At 27.8% G+C, this 19,137-nt stretch overlaps 1 protein-coding gene across 1 annotated transcript; it reads left to right on the top strand.

Moving 5' to 3' along the window:
• Positions 1-6,150: 6,150 nt before the first annotated feature.
• On the top strand, positions 6,151-18,784 carry LOC120068073 (Cytochrome P450 superfamily protein). Its single transcript, XM_039019750.2, has 10 exons — positions 6,151-6,329; positions 7,267-7,500; positions 9,109-9,436; positions 10,222-10,371; positions 11,432-11,668; positions 12,810-12,893; positions 14,717-14,795; positions 16,120-16,241; positions 17,207-17,334; positions 18,558-18,784. Exons 2-10 carry the CDS (start codon positions 7,277-7,279, stop codon positions 18,649-18,651), a joined length of 1,446 nt encoding a protein of 481 aa, XP_038875678.1. The 5' UTR covers positions 6,151-6,329; positions 7,267-7,276; the 3' UTR covers positions 18,652-18,784.
• Positions 18,785-19,137: the final 353 nt, after the last annotated feature.

Raw genomic sequence — 19,137 nt, 5'->3', positions numbered from 1 at the left:
CTTACACCTCTCAGTGATCAGCCGCGTTCCCATATGTCTATGGTGAAACAGGGATGAACGTTGTGAATGTAAGGTTGTTTCCATCTCTGGAAATACTTTTTGCTTTAGTTAACGCATTCTTCCAACCTTCTTTCGAGAGGTGGATTAACATCTTCACTTCTGCTCTCACAGGTGGAAATGCCGTTGAGCATGCGTTAGCTAAACTTAGCTAATTTCTTCAACATGGATTAACTTACTCACTTAATCCTTCCCCTTTACCCTGGGGATTAATTATACATGATGAGAGAAATGGACGATGAATGTATGATGGAGAACAGAAAAATGACAATGAATATGATAATGATATTAAAATCTAAAGACCAGCGTTTGTTACAGATGATGAATGAAAGATTAGAGATGAATAACAGTTGATGAATAGAAAATGAGAACAAATAACGAAAGCGTGTCAATGTCTTGACACGGATCCCGATCGGAGACGATTTGCTTGCCGGCGTGTAGAAGGAGTGTGGTGGAAAACTTCCTTCTCAGGCTGGTTTCCCGGGTAGAAATGATCTTTGCACAGAGCTTCTCTCGGGATTTTCTCTAGTTGTCTCTTCAGACCAGCCTCCTTTCTTTGGAATTGAAATAGCTATTTATAGACCTTAGCACCTCCTTCGTCAGTGGTCCTACTCTGAAAAGCTGCTTTTTCTGCCACGGCTTGGTAGAAACGCCCGCTCTGCTCCACATTTAATTTGTCAGATCATACAATAGAAAAGCTGTACAATTTCAAAAATCCCCGCAAATGCGTCACTCTTTTCATCTACGATTGATCACCGCATGCGGTGCAAATGCGTTGCTTGTTTGCATCCATGATCGACCGTCGCATTCGATGCGAATGCGTAGCTCTTTTACATCCACGATCGACCGTCGCATTCGGTGCGAATGCGTTGCTCTTTTTGTCCTCGAGCGATCATCGCATGCGGTGACCTATTTCCTGCAAAACAAAGACTTGGACATTCCATTTTACCATCGCAATGGGGTTAGCGGGTGTGCTTCTAACACTTTGCAACTTTTGCGTTTCTAAGCCAATTTCTATATGTTCGACGCAACTTTTTCCTTCTTTTTGTCACATAATCTAAATAAGATGGGATAAATAACTTGTATTTCTACAAGTTATCATACCCCCAAATTTAGATATATGTTTGTCCTCAAGTATATCTTCTACTAAGGCAATTCGGCTTAAATCCTATCCTAACTTTGCGTCGATCGGCTACTCTGAATGCTCCATCTCTACATAATTTCTCAAAATTACTAGTTCCTTCTATCCTTTGAACATTTCTTCAACATGCTCTATTTTATTCTTATCTAAGACAAACCTCTGCTCAAAGTTCTCTTCTTATTTTGAAAAGAATGTTTTTCCTATTTTTGTAAAAACAACGAAGTGCCCCTTTTATGTGGTGGCCTGGTTTATGTCTTCCTATAGAGAGCGTTGATCATGGTTACACCTTTCTTTTTGGCTTGCTCCACGGGTGTCATGCGAGCATCTGACTTCGGTTGTGTACCAAGCTCAACTTCAACTCTTGATCCTTAGCCAAGTTTTCACTTTAGCTGGTCAGTGGAGTTATCTCTTTAATATATATATATATATATATTATATTGTGTCGATCCTGGTAACCTACCTTCGTTTTGGATTGCTCCCACGGGTGTCATGCAAACATCCAACTACGAGCAGGTTCCTTTCACAACTTAACTCTTATCAGGTTGGGATTTTCCCTTGTACTGACAGCGAATTTTTTTTTTCTTCCAAAGAACGCATTTGCTTGATCGCATCTGCTCAGACCTTTCCCACCCCTTAAAAAGTCGCAAGGTCCTCATTACGTTGTTTTAGACAGAAGAGACAAAACATTTAGTCAAAATTTTGAAAAGAAGGTTTGAGCAGAGTCTTGTAATAGAGAAGGTAAAGTAGAGTTATTGCGATGAATTATCTAAGTATTGGCAGAAAATGCAATATATAAAGAAATTGCGCAAAGGTTATGCATAATGCTCGTCATGGCAGCGGAAATAAACAAGCAAAAGAAAAGAAAGGAAATACCTCAATAAATTGACAAAGGATGATATAAATAAAGAGGCCAAGGCATAGGGAAAGAATTGAAATGACTGCAAAAAGAATTCAAAATTGTGAAGGAGGAGATGGTACACTCCCAAATTTAACTTTGCGGCGGCATTACATTACATTGCGTTACGCATCACGTTCCGTCCGCCGCAATTAAAATTTCATTCAACAAGTTTTTGGCATCGTTGTCGGGGATTGGCAACTTTAGTGCTGAATATTTTTGTGATATTTTGCAGGACAGATTTCTGTTGTACAGTCTGTTTACGTGAAGAGCAAGCTGACGGTGCATGAGTACTGGAACAGAACCAGAATTCGACGCCAACCCAGAGATTGAGAGAACCTTTCGCAGAAGAGCACATCAAAACCGTACTAGGCGTAGGAGAAATATGGCAAATAACAATGAAAGGGCCGAGAGGAATCAGGGAATGAATCGACCACCACAAGACCCAGACTTTCTGGCCGCTGACTGCAACATTCCCATGAGGAACTATGCGGCGCCTAATCTATACGACTTCTTGCCTGGTATCGTAAGGCCTACAGTAGAGAAGAATGTCAGATTTGAAATTAAGCCTGTCATGCCCCAAATGATTCAGAATGCGGGTCAGTTTGGAGGTTTACAAGGAGAGGGCCTGCATGCACATCTGACCAGTTTTGTAGAGATGTGCAACACATTCTCCATCCCTGGCGTGACTTCAAAAGGCATAAGACTATATCTTTTTCCATATACACTTCGAGACGAAGCAAAGAGGTGGGCTCATTCGTTGGAGCCAAATGAGATAAATTCATGGGATCAGAAACTTGTTGAATGAAATTTTAATTACGGCGGACGGAACGTGATGTGTAGCACAATGTAACGTAATGTCGTCGCAAAGTATGGGAGAATGGATAGATGGTGATGATGTGGATGGAATGGTGGATGATGACGTGTGGATGATGTGTATGCGCTATTCGATAATAAATGCGATACTACGTTCTAAATTAATATATGTGATGCTGATGATATGCGTTCGTAGTATGCGTGCATGTGTCACAAGTTTTCTTGCGCTAGAACCAAGTATAATTCCAACACAAGTTTCTCAAAGTGATCTGAGGTCGAACACAGGGATTGCAATGATCAATGCGATACTAATGTGATATATGCGACCGAAAAACAAAATAATAATGAATTGTATTGGAAAAGTAAAATGCGATGATAAAATAAAGTACGATGATAAAATAAAATGCGATGATAAATAAAATATGGTGACAAAATAAATAAATAAACAAATAAATAAACAAGTAGAGGACTGTCTGTGAAGATGCAAGTATCTGATGTAATGCGATGGCAAGTCTTGTGAAATGTGTCAGAAAGAGAATGTGTTGGGGGAAAGGACATCGCAAGTTCGTCAATCCTGTTGAGGACGCAACTAAGGTTTCGTTTTCCCTTGGCTTATACCTCTCAGTGATCAGCCGCATTCCCATATGTCTATGGTGAAATAGGGATGAACGTTGTGAACGCAAGGTTGTTCCCATCTCTGGAAATACTTCTTGCTTTAGTTAACGCATTCTTCCAACCTTCTTTCGAGGGGTGGATTAACATCTTCACTTCTGCTCTCACAGGTGGAGATGTCGTTGAGCATGCGTTAGCTAAACTTAGCTAATTTCTTCAACATGGATTAACTTACTCGCTAAACTTAGCTAATTTCTTCAACATGCATTAGCTAAACTTAGCTAAAACCGACATTAAAGATCCGTTTTTTTAACCGACATCATACATCTCCGAGACTACTATTTTCAACTGACATTGAAGCCCAAAATTGTTGTAGTGAATGGTTCTTTGAAGTTTTAGTAGTTGAGACAATATTTGAATTTTTTTCCTTTAGGTATTCAGAGTTCATATCCAAGTAAAGAAGTAGAGATGAATCTAAATGTAGGAGGAAGAGGAGGGTAATTGTAAATTGCCAAAACTGTAAAAAATATTCTCCAATATAGCATAATGCCACAGTCTATTAATGATAAACACTGATAGACATTAAACTTTCAATTTTGTTTCTAATATATTTGTGAATTAATTTTTTTAAAAAAATCATGAATTAAAAATAAAAAATAAAAGAAAAAAAATACTTTTTCGGTCCCTAGATTTTGGGTCTAATTTCTATTTAGTCTTTAGATTTAAAATATTACACATTTAATCTTTAAGTTTTGAGTTTGGTTTCAATTTACTCCTTAAGTTTCAAAATTCTACAATTTTACCCTTTGACATTTGAGTTTTGCTTTAATTTGGTCCCTATATTTCAATGTTTACACTTTTGACCTCCATTTTTCACTTAATACTCAATTTTCGCCTTTTTTTTAAACAATACTTTCCTTCTTTAGAGTTAATTTATGTTGACAGAATTATAATTAATTAAGTTTCACTATTTTTAATTAATTTTAAAATTAAATTTAAGTTTTACTTCATAATTATTTTTAGTTAATTAATAGAAATTGACGATGATTGAAAGTGAGTATTTAATGAAAAATTTAGGTTAAAGATGTAAAATCTTGAAATCCAATAACCAAATTGAAACCAAACTCAAATCTCAATGGTAAAATTGATTATATGAAACTTAAGGACTACATGTGTAACATTTTAAAACTTAGGGATCAAATAGAAACTAGAGACAAAACCTAGAGACCAAAAAAATATTATAGGTAGATGTATTAAGCACAAAATTAAAATCCCAATGATTTTTAGACACAAAATAGAAAGATTACGACATGATTTTTTTTCTAAATTATACTTATTAGACACTAACTTGAAAGTTCAAAAATATTATATACTTGTTAAAGTTCATGAATATAATCCATATGACACCAAATTTGAACGTCCAAATACTCAACTTCTAATTTAGAAAAATTATAGAATAAAAGATCCAAATCCTTCCATCTCAAATAATGAGTAGACGTCTTAACATTGAACAAGAAGATAATTAGATAACATATAAGTGTTCTCAAAAAATATATAATTTAGTAGTATCGTAGTATCTATTCCTCTCGTTCATTATTTGACACATAAACAATAAATGGATGCAATACAATGGTAATGCATTTTGATTGAATCACAATTCCCTTCCCATAGGAATGTAGCATAATTTTAAATAGATATACATGCCCCTTCCCAATGTGCCACCTATATCCTTCTCTAGATGTAGCTCCCTTCCCCAAATTATGCTCCTCCATTATATATGATGATAGCTTTGACCCAACTTTGCTTTGAAGAAAGTTTATGTTTTGAAAATATTGACATCTCACAACTCTATAGAGTATACATTATTGGGGTCACGTATAATCCACCAACTTTAATTGCTTAGCATTATTTATTTAGTTGAGGACTTCCACTAAGTTTTGACTGAATCTAGATCTCTCCTCTTCTCGAGATTATTTATAGGACCCAATTTTAGTATTTGGATATATATGGTATATTGCTTATTTGATTTTGAAATTTTTATGGAGATAGCTTAAAATAAAATGAATAAAAATAAATTGAAATGGTGAAATACAATTTGTTTAAAGAAAGAAAAATGGATTTTTGTTCATTTTGGAGGAAAAATAGAGTAATTTATTTTTTAGATCTCTAAATTTTCAAAATGACTTTTTAGTTTCCAAATTTTTAAGAAAATTGTGTTTGGTAGTTAATTTTATAAAATGTAATTTTTTTAGTCTCTAGAATAGATAAATCTCTCATGTAATTTTTTATTTTTAAATAATTATAATACATTTTAAAATTTAAAATAATTTTAGAAAGACGATATAATTTTTAAAATTATAAAAAAAATTAAGGGACTAATTGAACCTATTCTTAAAAACACACCGACTAAAACATGTACATTTTTAAACTTGTGGACTAAATGCACCTATTCATTAAAACTCGATATATTTTAAAAACTTATAGATAAATCCACATATTCTTCAGGCAAAAAAAATAATTTTCTGAAAAAAATAAAAAGATAAAAGAAGATAAGTGCCCAACTTTTTCTTTTGGGGAAAAAAACAAAAGAAGACAAAAAAGACACATAAAAGAAAAAGGAAAAGAAAGGAATAGGGAGTGGTCAGGCAAAAGTCAGACAGAGAGAAAGAAAGGGAGAGGAGAAAAGTCATCTGAAAATAAGGAAAAGAGAGAAAGAAAGGGAGAATGATCAAAAAAATCAACTTATTAGAAGTGGAATTAATGCTAAAAATTGATGGAAGAAGTTGATAGCCAAAGGTTTTAAGCTTGGTAAGTTCTCTCTCTTTAAATGTTGAATAATATTATGAAAAAGAAAATATATATATGTAAGTTTTCAAAACTTTGATTTGAGTTTTTTTTTTTTTTTTTTTTCCTTTCCCCATTTCTTGTTAGTCAAATGTTTCCATGGATTTTGTTGGTTGAGTATTTGCATAAAGATAGTTTGGAATGAGAAGAAGAATTAGTGAAAAAGTGGAGACTAAAAAATAGAGTTTAAAGATATAAATGGATGAACTCATTGTTCTTGTCGGTTTCTATTTAGTAATAGATTTTTTTTTTTTACTTCAACGATACGTGAGATGGGAGACTCGAACCTTTAGCCTTTTGATCAAAGTTACACGTTTAGTATTGATTGAACTATGTTCATGTTGCAGCAATTAGCATGTAAGCAAGAATTGGACGATTTATAGGTTTTCTATTTTTTTTTCTTGTTTAAAAACTAAGATTTCTTTATCTATAAAGAATGAAGAAAGGAAGAAGAAGCTTTATCGTAAAAATGGAGAAGAAAATGGAAGAAAAAAAAAAGGGTAGAATAGAAGATAAAAAGAGTGGAAAATGAACAAGAAAGTAAATGATTTACTGATTTGTACTAAAGAAAATGATTTATGTTTGCTAAATTGAATTAATGATTTACTATGAAATTTTCAAAGTTATTTAGGGGTAATGGTGTGTCAATGTGACAAAGCATTAAAATTTTGCATATAAATTTAGTTAAACTTTGCATTTTTGGCAAAATAATTATGTGATATGCATTACATCATAGTTAATTGATATTTTTAATCTTTAGTTCATATACAACTAATTTAAATGATTGCAAAATATAACGATATTATCTTTAATAAAGATCTGTTTGAAATGATTTTTCAAGTACTTCATTTCAAATCGTTTCGTTTTTTCTTTTAATATGTTGGTCTTGAAATTTTGCCAGATCAAAGACAATGTGGGAACCCTCCTGCGAGATGTGGACATTTTTCATGCTTACATTGTTGTCCATTACTTTCCTTTCAAAAATACTAAAAAATCACCAAAATGATCAAAGTCAGAGGAGAAACACATTTCCTCCAGGGAGAAGAAGCTGGCCTGTTATAGGTGATAGCTTCAATTGGTACTCTGCCATTGCAAGTTCTCATCCTTCCAAGTATGTTGAAGAACAAGCCAAAAGGTAATCTAATTAACAACCAAAACATTATAATATATATATATATATATATATATATATATATATATATATATATATATATAATTCACTCTTCTCTTGTTTTGCTTTTTAACTTTGTCGTCTGTTTAAAATAAATATTTGTATCTTTTTAGTAATGACAACGTTACTTTTGACATTCTATAAAGGTTTCAAAACAACTCTTGAAATAAAAATTTGTTAGGATATCATACTAAAATTAGGTCATATAACGGATGTAGTCATCATCTAAAATATATCGCAATTCAAATTTTTGTTTCGAGTTATTATTGATACAATATTTTTTATTCTAATTTCACGTTTTAAAGAATTAATTATTACCTAAGTGGTGGTAGTTTTTAAATATTAATAGAAAGTCAAAGATAATATTGCAACATGAATATTTTTTACAATTTAGCATATAAAAAATATTCCTACACTTTGAGAAAAGTTTCAATTATCCTTAGATTTTGAAAAGATTCACTTTACCTTAAATTTTAATATTTATTTTGTTTTAAAGCAAGAGTTCATGAAAATTAACATGTAAAATTAGAAAACATATGTAATATTGCAGTCTGTGAAGCACAGACACGGATATAGATACGAGATACGAATACATAGGATATGATGATAGACCAATTTCTAAAAAACTAGGATATTGATACGTTAAAGATATATTTTATTTTTCTTAAAAAAAAGCTAGGATATAAATAACTTTAACATATAATTTAATGACTGTAGTACAAAATACAATACAAATACTGAAAGACAATACAAAAAGCAACATCTAAGATGTTGAAGTGAAATAGTCAATAAAATGCAATAAAAAAATGACTCATATTGATTAGAAAGAAGATTAGAGAAAGAAGTATGAAGATAAACTAAAAACTTCTTCGTTGAATGTTGAAGATATTCAAGTGGGTTATATTTTGGTGGATTTTGTAGGGATTTAAATGTGAAGATGAAGATTAGATAATTTTAGGGTTTGATTTTTTTTTTTTCCTTTTTAGTTTTGGATTCGAGTAGTGAACTTTTTAAATAGGTTGCCTAGTTTTAAATTAGAAAAATTAAATGAGTTGCTTATCTTTTTTCTTTAAGAAATGTAAGCGTAAAAATAGATACGTCAAATTGTGTGTCATATACGTATTTGGAAAGTATCTGAAAATATCGGTATCTGATACGGATCTTTTACCTCACATGAAGTATTTGTGTTTCATAGATTGCAGTAGTAGTAGTTATTATTATTCAATCACTACCAAGATGGAGGATTAAAACAATCACTTTTGGGAAAGTAGTTGATTCACTATGCTTAGATTGACATACATAATATTATTTACAACTATATACAAAGTTTCTCAAAAGACATTATTAAAATAATTTATTTAATCAATTTTTACACATCATATGTCATGTCAATTTATTACATGAATGAAAAAAAATTAATTGAAAAAAATCCAAATTTCAAAATTTCAAAGTCTACAACCACAATTTAAAAAATTACCTAAAATAAGTTCAAGTAATTTTGTATATAATTTTTTTTTTGTTACTTTTACTAAAACATACATTGTTTTAACCAATTGAGCTTACCAAAAAAAGATATGGGAAGATCTTCTCGTGTCATGTTTTTGGAAAATATACAGTGGTATCGATCGATCCAAAGTTTAATAGATATGTGATGCAAAACGAAGGGACATTGTTTCAATCGAGCTATCCCAAATCTTTCAGAGATTTGGTAGGCCTCAATGGTGTGATCACAGTCCAAGGAGAACAACAAAGGAAACTCCATGCAATTGCCTCCAATTTTATGCGTATAAACAAACTCGATTTTAGCTTCCTAAAAGACATTCAAACCATAATCATCCATTCCTTGTCCACTTTCCATGACGGTCATCAAGTAATATCTCTCCAAGATGCTTGCAGGAAGGCTAGTATACATATATTATTTGTTACATTTTTACGAGTTTAGGTCGTCTTGTTTGATAGTCGTTCAATTTTTTTTGAATTTTTTGTTTCTTTTCTCACGGTTGATTTTTTTATATCGTAAACAAGTATTTGAATTCATAGTCAATTTTTTTAAAAAAAAAAACAAATTTTTAAAAACTTTTCTTTTTTATTTTTCATAATTTTCCTTGGATTTCGAAAACAAATAACAAAAGAAAAGAAAACTAATAAGTAGAAGTAGTTGGTTTATGACTATTTAACTTTTAAAATTTTAAAATTAAAAATTAAATGGTTATCAAATTGGGCTTTAGACTCTAAGCTTTCAAGTTTGTGTCTATTTCGTCTCTAAACTTTTAGAAGTATTGAACAAATTCTTGAACGTTAATTTTGAGTTTCTAATAGATCCTAAATTTTAGAAAACGTCTAATATTTTTTGAACTTTTAATTTTGTTTCAATCTTATACATCCCTAATGTATTAAAAAAAATTTAAAAGTATTGATCTGATAGATATATAATTAAAATTTTTAATTTTTGTATTTTTCTTTTTTTAGAAAAAAAAGGTCAAGACATTATTAGATACCAAATTTTTTTTTTAAAAAAAAAGTAAAAACCTATTTAAAAATATTATTTTAAATTAAAGGCTTACTAGATACACCTTAAAAAAATAAAAAAGAAAGTTGTAATTTAACTTATATATTTTAATTCTAGCTGTTATTTTTAAATGAAATATTAAATAATAGAAAATATATATTTTTATTGCGTCTCAGATTGCCATTAATATGATGGTAAGTCAGCTATTGGGTGTGTCAAGTGAATCAGAAGTGAATGAAATTAGTCGGTTATTTTACGACTTCGTGGATGGCTGTATATCTATTCCTATCAACTTACCTGGCTTTGCCTATTACACCGCAATGAAGGTAACCCATATTCCAACCCTACTAAATATATTGACCTTTTTTAAAAAAATTATAAATTTAATTCTTGAAATTTCAAATTTGCTTAGTAAAATTTTAGAATTTTCAAAAAAAATGTCTAATAGTATTCCTAACTTATATTGTGTCTTAAGAAATCTTGACCTATTATGTTTAACCAAAAATATGATTTTGGTTGGTTTATTATAGTTTCTATTTTAGTTTCTAAATTTTAAAATCTTTTTAAGTATGATAAGAGGTATGGAGACTCGAATCATATATTTTTTTTTTATTGTTAATACATATTAGGTGTCAATTGAGATAATGGTTGCTTTGGCAATTTCAAGTTGTTGTACTTCCACCTATTAATTTTCAGTTTAGATTCGATAAGGTTCATAATTTTCAAAATTTTATACTTTTAATTTTCATTAATATCCACTTTTAATTTTTGTGTTAACTTTTCTATTTATGAATTTGAAAGAATTAAATTGATTGTAATTAAAAGTGGGTATTAGTTACTCAACCATAAAAATGTGAAATCTATGGACTAAATATGAAACTAGACTCAAAATTTAAGTATAAAAAATATAACGTTTTGAAATCTAAAAAATCAAATGACAACAAAATTGGAACCTTAAAGATATGGATATAATATTTTGAAATCTAAGGACCAAATGAAAACTACTCAAAATTTAAGAAAAAAATGATGGATATATAGATATAAACTTGATTTTATGATTATTAGGATCCTAGAATTTTCAACTTTGTGTTTAATAGACTCGTAATTTTTTTTTTAAAAAAAACACAAAGTATAGGTCAATAATCTATTAAACCACAAAGTAAAAAATTAGAGACTTGTTAGTGACAAAATAGAATGTTAAATGATTTATCGAACAGATGTCAAGGTTTACGAACCAAATAGATACAACACAAAGATAACTTATTAGACATTTTTAAAAATTCAAGAACCGAGTAGATTGCACAAACGAGAAATTTCAACTAAACATTGTAATTTAACCTAATTTAATTTATGTACTAAGGTAGTTGTGGATTGTGTATAGCATAGGCAAGGAAGCAAATCATAAGCAAAATTAAGAAGAAAATAAAGATGCAGAAATCAACGGAAAGGAGTGGGGAGGGAGTGCTTGCAAGACTACTAGAGGAGCAAAAGTACTTATCGGATGAAGCAGTTGAAGATTTCATAATCAATCTTCTTTTTGCTGGAAACGAAACCACTTCTAAAACAATGCTTTTCGCAGTCTATTACCTAACCCACTCGCCTAAAGCAATGAAGCAACTTGTGGTACGTTCCTGAACTAAACTAACAAATTTATACTTTATATATATAATCGTCCGACGTAGGAGAGAGAAACTAAAAATTAGGTTAAATTGTTCGGTATTTTCTTTCACTTTTATTTTGAAAGGCTCGTTTCTACTTTTTTAAACTTTGAATTTTGTTTCAAAAAGGTACCCTCTTAAAAAACGACACGTTGGCTAATCTATAAATATATATAGAAGTACGTATGTGACATCATTTATAACACCGTTTATGTAAATTGACCTGGTAATTTATGTAAAAATTTTATTATGAAAATTATTTTAACAAGATGTTTTAAAGTACTCTTAGCTATTCTATAAAAATATGTAGAAATAATACGTATGTGACATCATTTGTATAAATTGATGCAGTATAACTTATGTAAAAATTTGATTATGCAAATTATTTAATGAGATGCTTTATTAAAATTTGTTTTAAAAAAACACTCTCTAGAGAATTGATACATTGGCTAATCTATAAAAGTATATAGAATTACGTATTTAACATCATTAGTGTAAATTGACGTGATAACTTATGTAGAAATTGATTATGAAAACTATTTCAACGAAATGTTTTAGATTGAATAAATGGTAACAATAATTTTAATAGTTGATATAGTTATATATAATATCACATATGTTTTTCAACTTTTTTTTAGTACTTCCATTTTTTCAACTCATGATTCTATCATCTCAAAATGTCGAATGTGCAAGTTTTAGATTAGATGAGTTGGTTCATTTTGACATTTTAATCTTGAATTTTTCTTACATATTTATTAACTAGTGTATTTTCAAAACATTCTTTATAATTTTTTGTAAGAGAGAAATTTTTTTTGATCTACTTCTTAAAAATGTTTGTAAAATCTTTACAGAGAAACAGAAATTATTAGAGGATTATTGGTTTCATGAAAAGAATATATGTACTACTAAAATTTGGCAGCGATTTTAAAATTATATATAACAAATTAAACCCATATTTATTTTAAAAATAGAAAGTTAAAAAAAATCATTATTAGATAATAATGAAATTTCTATCATTTAATTTTATTTGCCTGTTAAGTTACTATTTTGATTAGAATTAATTGAATCCTTATTTTTGTTTCTCTGCATGAATTTACAAATTATAGGATGAACAAGATGCTTTAAGAAATAAATATGGAGATAATACAATCACATGGCAGGATTACAAGTCAATGTCCTTTACCCAGTGTGTAAGTTGCTTCCTTTTTGTTACTATTTTAGAGAGGAGAATAAATTTTGGTTACCTTCTTTTCTATTTCTTTAAAAAAAAATGCTAAATTACAAAAAAAAAAAAAAAGTTTGAACTTTTTACTCTTATTGAAAGAATACTCCTATTCTCTCCAATATTGCAACGTTAGACTTAACTTTTCACAAATAACTTCAAGACTATATTTAGGGTCGTTTATTTAGTGAAAATCCAAAATTCTCATAAAGTGGACATCTAGATTACGGTATTTATTTTGCGATAATGTAATATGTCTGAACATTTAAAGATTCTCGAACATCTTAAGATGTCTTTATGGTAGATATAATATCAAGAGTTTTGAATGTAAACATGGATTTTTTTAGATTTTTGTGTTGAGGTCAACTTCTTTTTACTTTTTTAAGACTTTTTTATATTATATAAATATCACTATTATTTATTTTCATTTTATAATTAAAATAAATATTATCAACTATTTATTTCACTTTCTTTGTTATATTGTAGTTGTTTTTATTTTTTAGAAAGATATTTAAATATAAATATAAATTAATATTTATTTTATAACAAATAAAATAATAAAACTATATTAATTTAAAAAAAATTAAATATGTTATATAAGTTCAACTTATGTAAGATTATTTATAAATTAACGAATAGTCGTAAAGATATCTTTGGAATATGATGTATTTAAATCCTACTAAACAAATACAGGTATCCAAATATTTCTATATATCTACAAAAACATTCATACAAAACAAACATGATTATCTAATGACGTCGAACATCTGTAATTTTGGACATCTAATTATTCTGGTTATCCACAATACCGAAAAACAAACGTCCCCTTAAAGTAAAAATATGTCAGAATGTTGGACGAAACATAAAACACCGTGACAATGACAGCTTGGAATAAAAATTGGAACTAAAGCACCATCACTCCTTCCAACTTACCGTACTAGACTTGATACAAATCATGTCCATGATATTCAAACATATGTATATTCTAAAGATAATTTTGAAACATTACGAAAGATCAAAGTCTAATGTTATAACTTTTGAAAAAAATGGATATTTTTAAAATAAATGGCAGTTTTTTTTTTCTTTGTGTAATTTTAGACTAAACCAATGTACTTTAATTAGGAATCATTTTTTGTTTTCTATATTCTTTTTTCACTAAATTATACCATATCCATTTCATTTGGTAAATATTCTGTCCTTATTATTAAGGAAAAAAATGGCAATAACCGTTGAGAATATTATTTCCACTATTAATTCAAGTTTAAAATATTTCAAATTTATGGATTCAATCACTTTAGAAGTCATGTAGCTACAAAATAAAAACACATCATTTTTTCTTAAAAAAATCACCACTACCATTTTGTGCCACATGGGTGATATATATATATAAACCATAATATTAATATTTCGAAGCTTAATTAAATTATAAATTTAATACCTATAATTTGAAAGAATATTAAAATTTAATCTTTATATGTGATTTTAAAAATTAAAATTTAGTCATATTAAAAAGAATAAGTTTAAATGTAACCTATATGATTTGATAAAACCTCATAAATAGTTGTCATGGTTTGATAAATTACTCACAAATAATTTATATGGGACTATTAATGTTAGTTTTATCAAATCATTTATAGAGACTAAATTTTAATTGTAAATTAGAGGGACTAATTTTTAATTTTCTCTAAATTACAAAATTAAATTTGTAATTTATCCTATTTCGAGAAAAAAATTATTTTTTTTAAAAAAAAAAAGAAAAAGAAAAAAGCTAAACGAGTCGTGCCAACCCAGGTTATTGATGAGACACTTCGACTCGGAGGAATTGCGATTTGGTTGATGAGAGAGACAAAAGAAGAGATCAAATACTCAGGTGCACAAACTTTTTTTTTCCTTCTTTTTTGCGGCATTTTTTCATTTTCTTAGTAGTATTTTTTTCATTTTAGAACCAACATTTTTTTTAAGAATGAGTAGTTTAAAATTGAGTTGTTTTTAACTATAGAAAATTATTTAAAAAATATATATTTTTAAATATAAAAAAATAGATAATGTTATTTTGCTATATTTAAAAATATTTTCAGTAATTTTGTCATTCAAAACAATTATCATTTAAAATTGTATAGCAAAAATTCAAACCTTAAATATATTGAAAAAAAAAATTACTCTAAATTTCCCAATTAAACATATTTTGAACCATACGTTTTTTTTTAAATTTTAAAAATTATTTGATAATATAATATTAAATTTATCTTCACCTATAAAATTTTTTAATCAATTAGTGATTTAACAGAAATCATTTCAAATGGCTAAAATTTTGTTTAGGTTACAATTGTTATTTCTAACACATTCTAGACTAAGAAAGTTCCTTCAAGCTTACGGCTTACCAGTTTAAATAATTAAAATTTTAAAATGGGTGAAACATATGCATCATTATGTTTGGAATTGGTTTAATTACGGTCGACTTTCAAAAAAATTCATTTTGATTTTGAAACCTGAAAATTTGTTGGAATAAGATAAAAATTTATCTCGATAGCTAATGGGTAAAAATTGAAAAATATGTAAATTGACATGAATAGTTGAGGTATAAAAATTCATTATACAAATGATTTTAACGCATATAGCAAAAAATAGTAATAATGATCACATATTTTATATAGAGTTGTAAATTATATCACACGTCTCTTTAATTATAATGAAAATGATATATATTTTAAACAATTCTAAAGTTTAAGGATTTTATTTTTCGTTTAAGCAAATTTCAACGTGAAAATATTCAAAATCTTTGAACATAATTGAAAATAACGCTAAAATTTAAGGGTACAATATAATATCACTATAATTTGTTGAGTTGAATTATGATCACTATAATATTTCCACACTATAATAATATATATTTTGAAATAGGGGTGAATATGGTAGACTAAAAAACCGAGTCGATCAACCGAGCCGAAGCTGATTGATTGGTCGGAGAAGGAGAAGGGTCGGTTGGGATCAGTTTGGAAAAATTCTCAAAACCAACTAACCGATTTTCACTCCTCAACGGCCAAGGTCGGTTTGAACATTTACTAAACCGACCATAGTCGATTCAATGACGGTTTGATCAAAAAATTGACTTTGATCGACCAATGGTCACCCCTACTTTGAAAAGGATTTCGAATAACACAAAATCTAACTTTTAGTTGTATCATATTGGATAGATTACGTGATTCCAAAGGGAACTTTTGTTGTTCCATTTCTTTCTGCTGTACATTTGAACGAGAATATATATGAAGGAGCTTTAACTTTTAACCCTTGGAGATGGATGGAGCTTAAAAATCAGGTTAGTCCATGCAACCATTTTAAGAATGACATACAATGACGAATTTTTTTGTATTCATCTATAGAGACTACGTATATGTTTGGATTGATGTTTTAAAAAAATATTATTCATTTAATCCTTGAATTTTTAGCCTATGAAGTTTAAAGAATAGATTTAAAAACTCTATGAGTAATTTTTTTTTATTACTATTTTAAATATTAACATATTATTTAAATTTTAAAAAATAATAAAAAATTATTTTTTATCTCCAAGTTGTACATCTGGTTCGTAAATTTTTAAAAATATACCTTTCTAAAAATAGTCGAATAGGTGCATTTAGTCCTTATCTAGGTTTTCAAAATGTACCTTTTGAAGTCCTTGAATTTTTAAGAATAGGTTTAAAATATCTTTAAAATAATTTTTTAATTTTTTAAATAAATATATTATATTTAAGATAACAAAAATATTTAAAAAATCATTTTAGAGATAAGAGAATTTTTTAAAAATTATTCTTCTAATTTAAAATACATTATAATTATTTAAAATAAGGATAATAATTTATTTGAAGTACCTTTTAAACATATTTTTAGTAACTTGGTACTAAAAAATGTACATTTTGGAAACTTAAGGACCAAATACACCTATCTTGAAAACATAGAGATCAAGCACACCTATGAAATCAATGACTAAAATAGTATTTTTCTCATTAAAAAAGCAATCATTTTTCTCCTTCCACCCTCTTCTTTCACTAATCTTATTAATTTAAAATGTCATATTAATATTTAAAATAATTAAAAAATCTATTATCCAGGAATCTTTTAAATTAATTCTTAAAAATTCGGAGAGTAAAAAGATTACATTTTGAAATGTTAGTAACCAAATAGCTAAAAACGTATGAACTAAAAAGGTGATTTTTTTTAACTTGAAAAATGTCTGTCCAAACAAGCATGAGGGTTGTTTTCGTAAAATTTGTGGTTGATTATTAGGAAATGAGAAATTGGAAAAGTAGCCCATTCTTTTCCCCGTTCGGAGGAGGTGCTAGATTGTGTCCGGGAGCAGAACTGGCTCGTCTTCAAATTGCTCTATTTCTTCATCACTTTGTAACCAAATATAGGTGAGTTCATAAATACCTTATTTAAATTTTGTCTAATGTATATCCAAAATTTTAATTTGTATTTACTATACGTATTTGATAAATTTATTTTTTTAAAATTAGAATACTAAACTTTCAAATTTTTTTTCTAATATGTCAATGATTTTTTTCAAAAAAAGAAATGTTTAAGAAATAATTTTGTAATTTTAAATATTTATGTATCAGATATACATAGACAGAAAATTCAAAGTTACAAAAAATAGTATTGGTAACTATATCTTGTTTTTTTATTATTCTTTCTTTTCATGAAGAAATTGAAACATGTTTGTAATTGAAAATGTAAAATCTTGACATGAAAATTATTTTTAATATAAAATATTCAAGTTTTTTTTTATGGTATATTAAGATATTTATTATGCATTTTGCAACTTGACAATGAAAAAGAAAATTATTTCAAATGGTAAAACTATTGAAAATATTTACAAGAAATAGCAAATTTTAGAACTATTAATGATAGACACTTCTATTTTGTAAAATTTTACTATATTTTGTAAATATTTTGATTTATTTTTCTATATTTAAAAACAGTCCTAATAAAAATATAATATTTTTTTATTTATGTTTTGGGAAAAAAACTAGAAACAGAACCAATAAACTTGAATTTGATATTTTAAAAAAATACAGACTAAGAAATATTCTGTTGAAATGAGAACTAGAAATAAAAACAAGATTAAAGTATCATTTTAGTCTTTTTATTTTGGATTTTGTTTTATTTTGATCCATATCCTCTCAAAAGTGATTTTGTAGTCTATAAACTGTATAGATCTTAAAATTAATCTAGTTTGATTATTTTTTTTTTCCCAAAAAAATTTAGTCACTTATAAATTTTGTAAGAAAATTATTATTAATTAACTATTTTCAATAAAAAATAATAATTTTAAATGACTAAATTTAAGGTTCATTAAAATTTAAAAATATTATGACTAAATTTAAGATTCATTGAAACTATAAAAATTAAAATTAAACTATTGAAAGCATAAAATAAAATAAAATTTATAAATACAAACATCAAAATGAAATTCTAACTTAAAAATAATTACCACAAACATTTTTATTTTCTAAGAAACTAAAAACAGAAACGTTATAAAAAAAAAAAACCAGCTTCAGTAAAGTATATGTGAATTAGTGTTTTCTCCCCAAAGGGAATTCAATATTTGCATTGTGTCTAATGAATATCTTCTCAGGTGGACACAAATTAAAGCAGATAGAATGTCTTTCTTTCCCTCTGCTCGGTTAGTCAACGGCTTCCAAATTCGCTTGAAAAGACGGGAACATTAATTGCATCTATCTTTATACGATTTATTTAACCAATATTTGTCATGTGATAAACTTTTTGCTTTCATTTAAAAAAGAATATTTTTGAACTCCTTTTACCTATATCATTAAGATGGATGCAACACTTTTTATCCAATGATGCTTGTTGTATATTATAAATATGATTTTGTGTTCGCTCCATTTTTTAAAATTAATACTTTAAATCTTGATACAATCTTTTTTTAAAAAAAAGTTGAGCATAGTTAAATTTGGATTGTTGATTATGAAATTAGAGATTTGATCGTTGAAAACAAAAAAGATATTGATAACTATTTTGATTTTGTTAAAAGAAATTAGCTTATAAATACTTATCCTAATTGAGGTTCTTTGAAAATAAATACTCATATTAAACGTATACTTTTTTCCATATATATCACATACGTATTTACTAACACATAAAACTAAAATTTTAGATCATGTTAGATAAGGTCTCGTTTGGTAACCATTTTG

Source organism: Benincasa hispida, chromosome 12 (assembly GCF_027475165.1).
Source record: "Benincasa hispida cultivar pf3 chromosome 12, pf3_genome.v1.1, whole genome shotgun sequence".
Classification (NCBI taxonomy): Eukaryota; Viridiplantae; Streptophyta; class Magnoliopsida; order Cucurbitales; family Cucurbitaceae; genus Benincasa; species Benincasa hispida.
The sequence above is the reverse complement of the archived record's forward strand: the minus strand, read 5'-3'. Positions and strand labels throughout refer to the sequence as shown.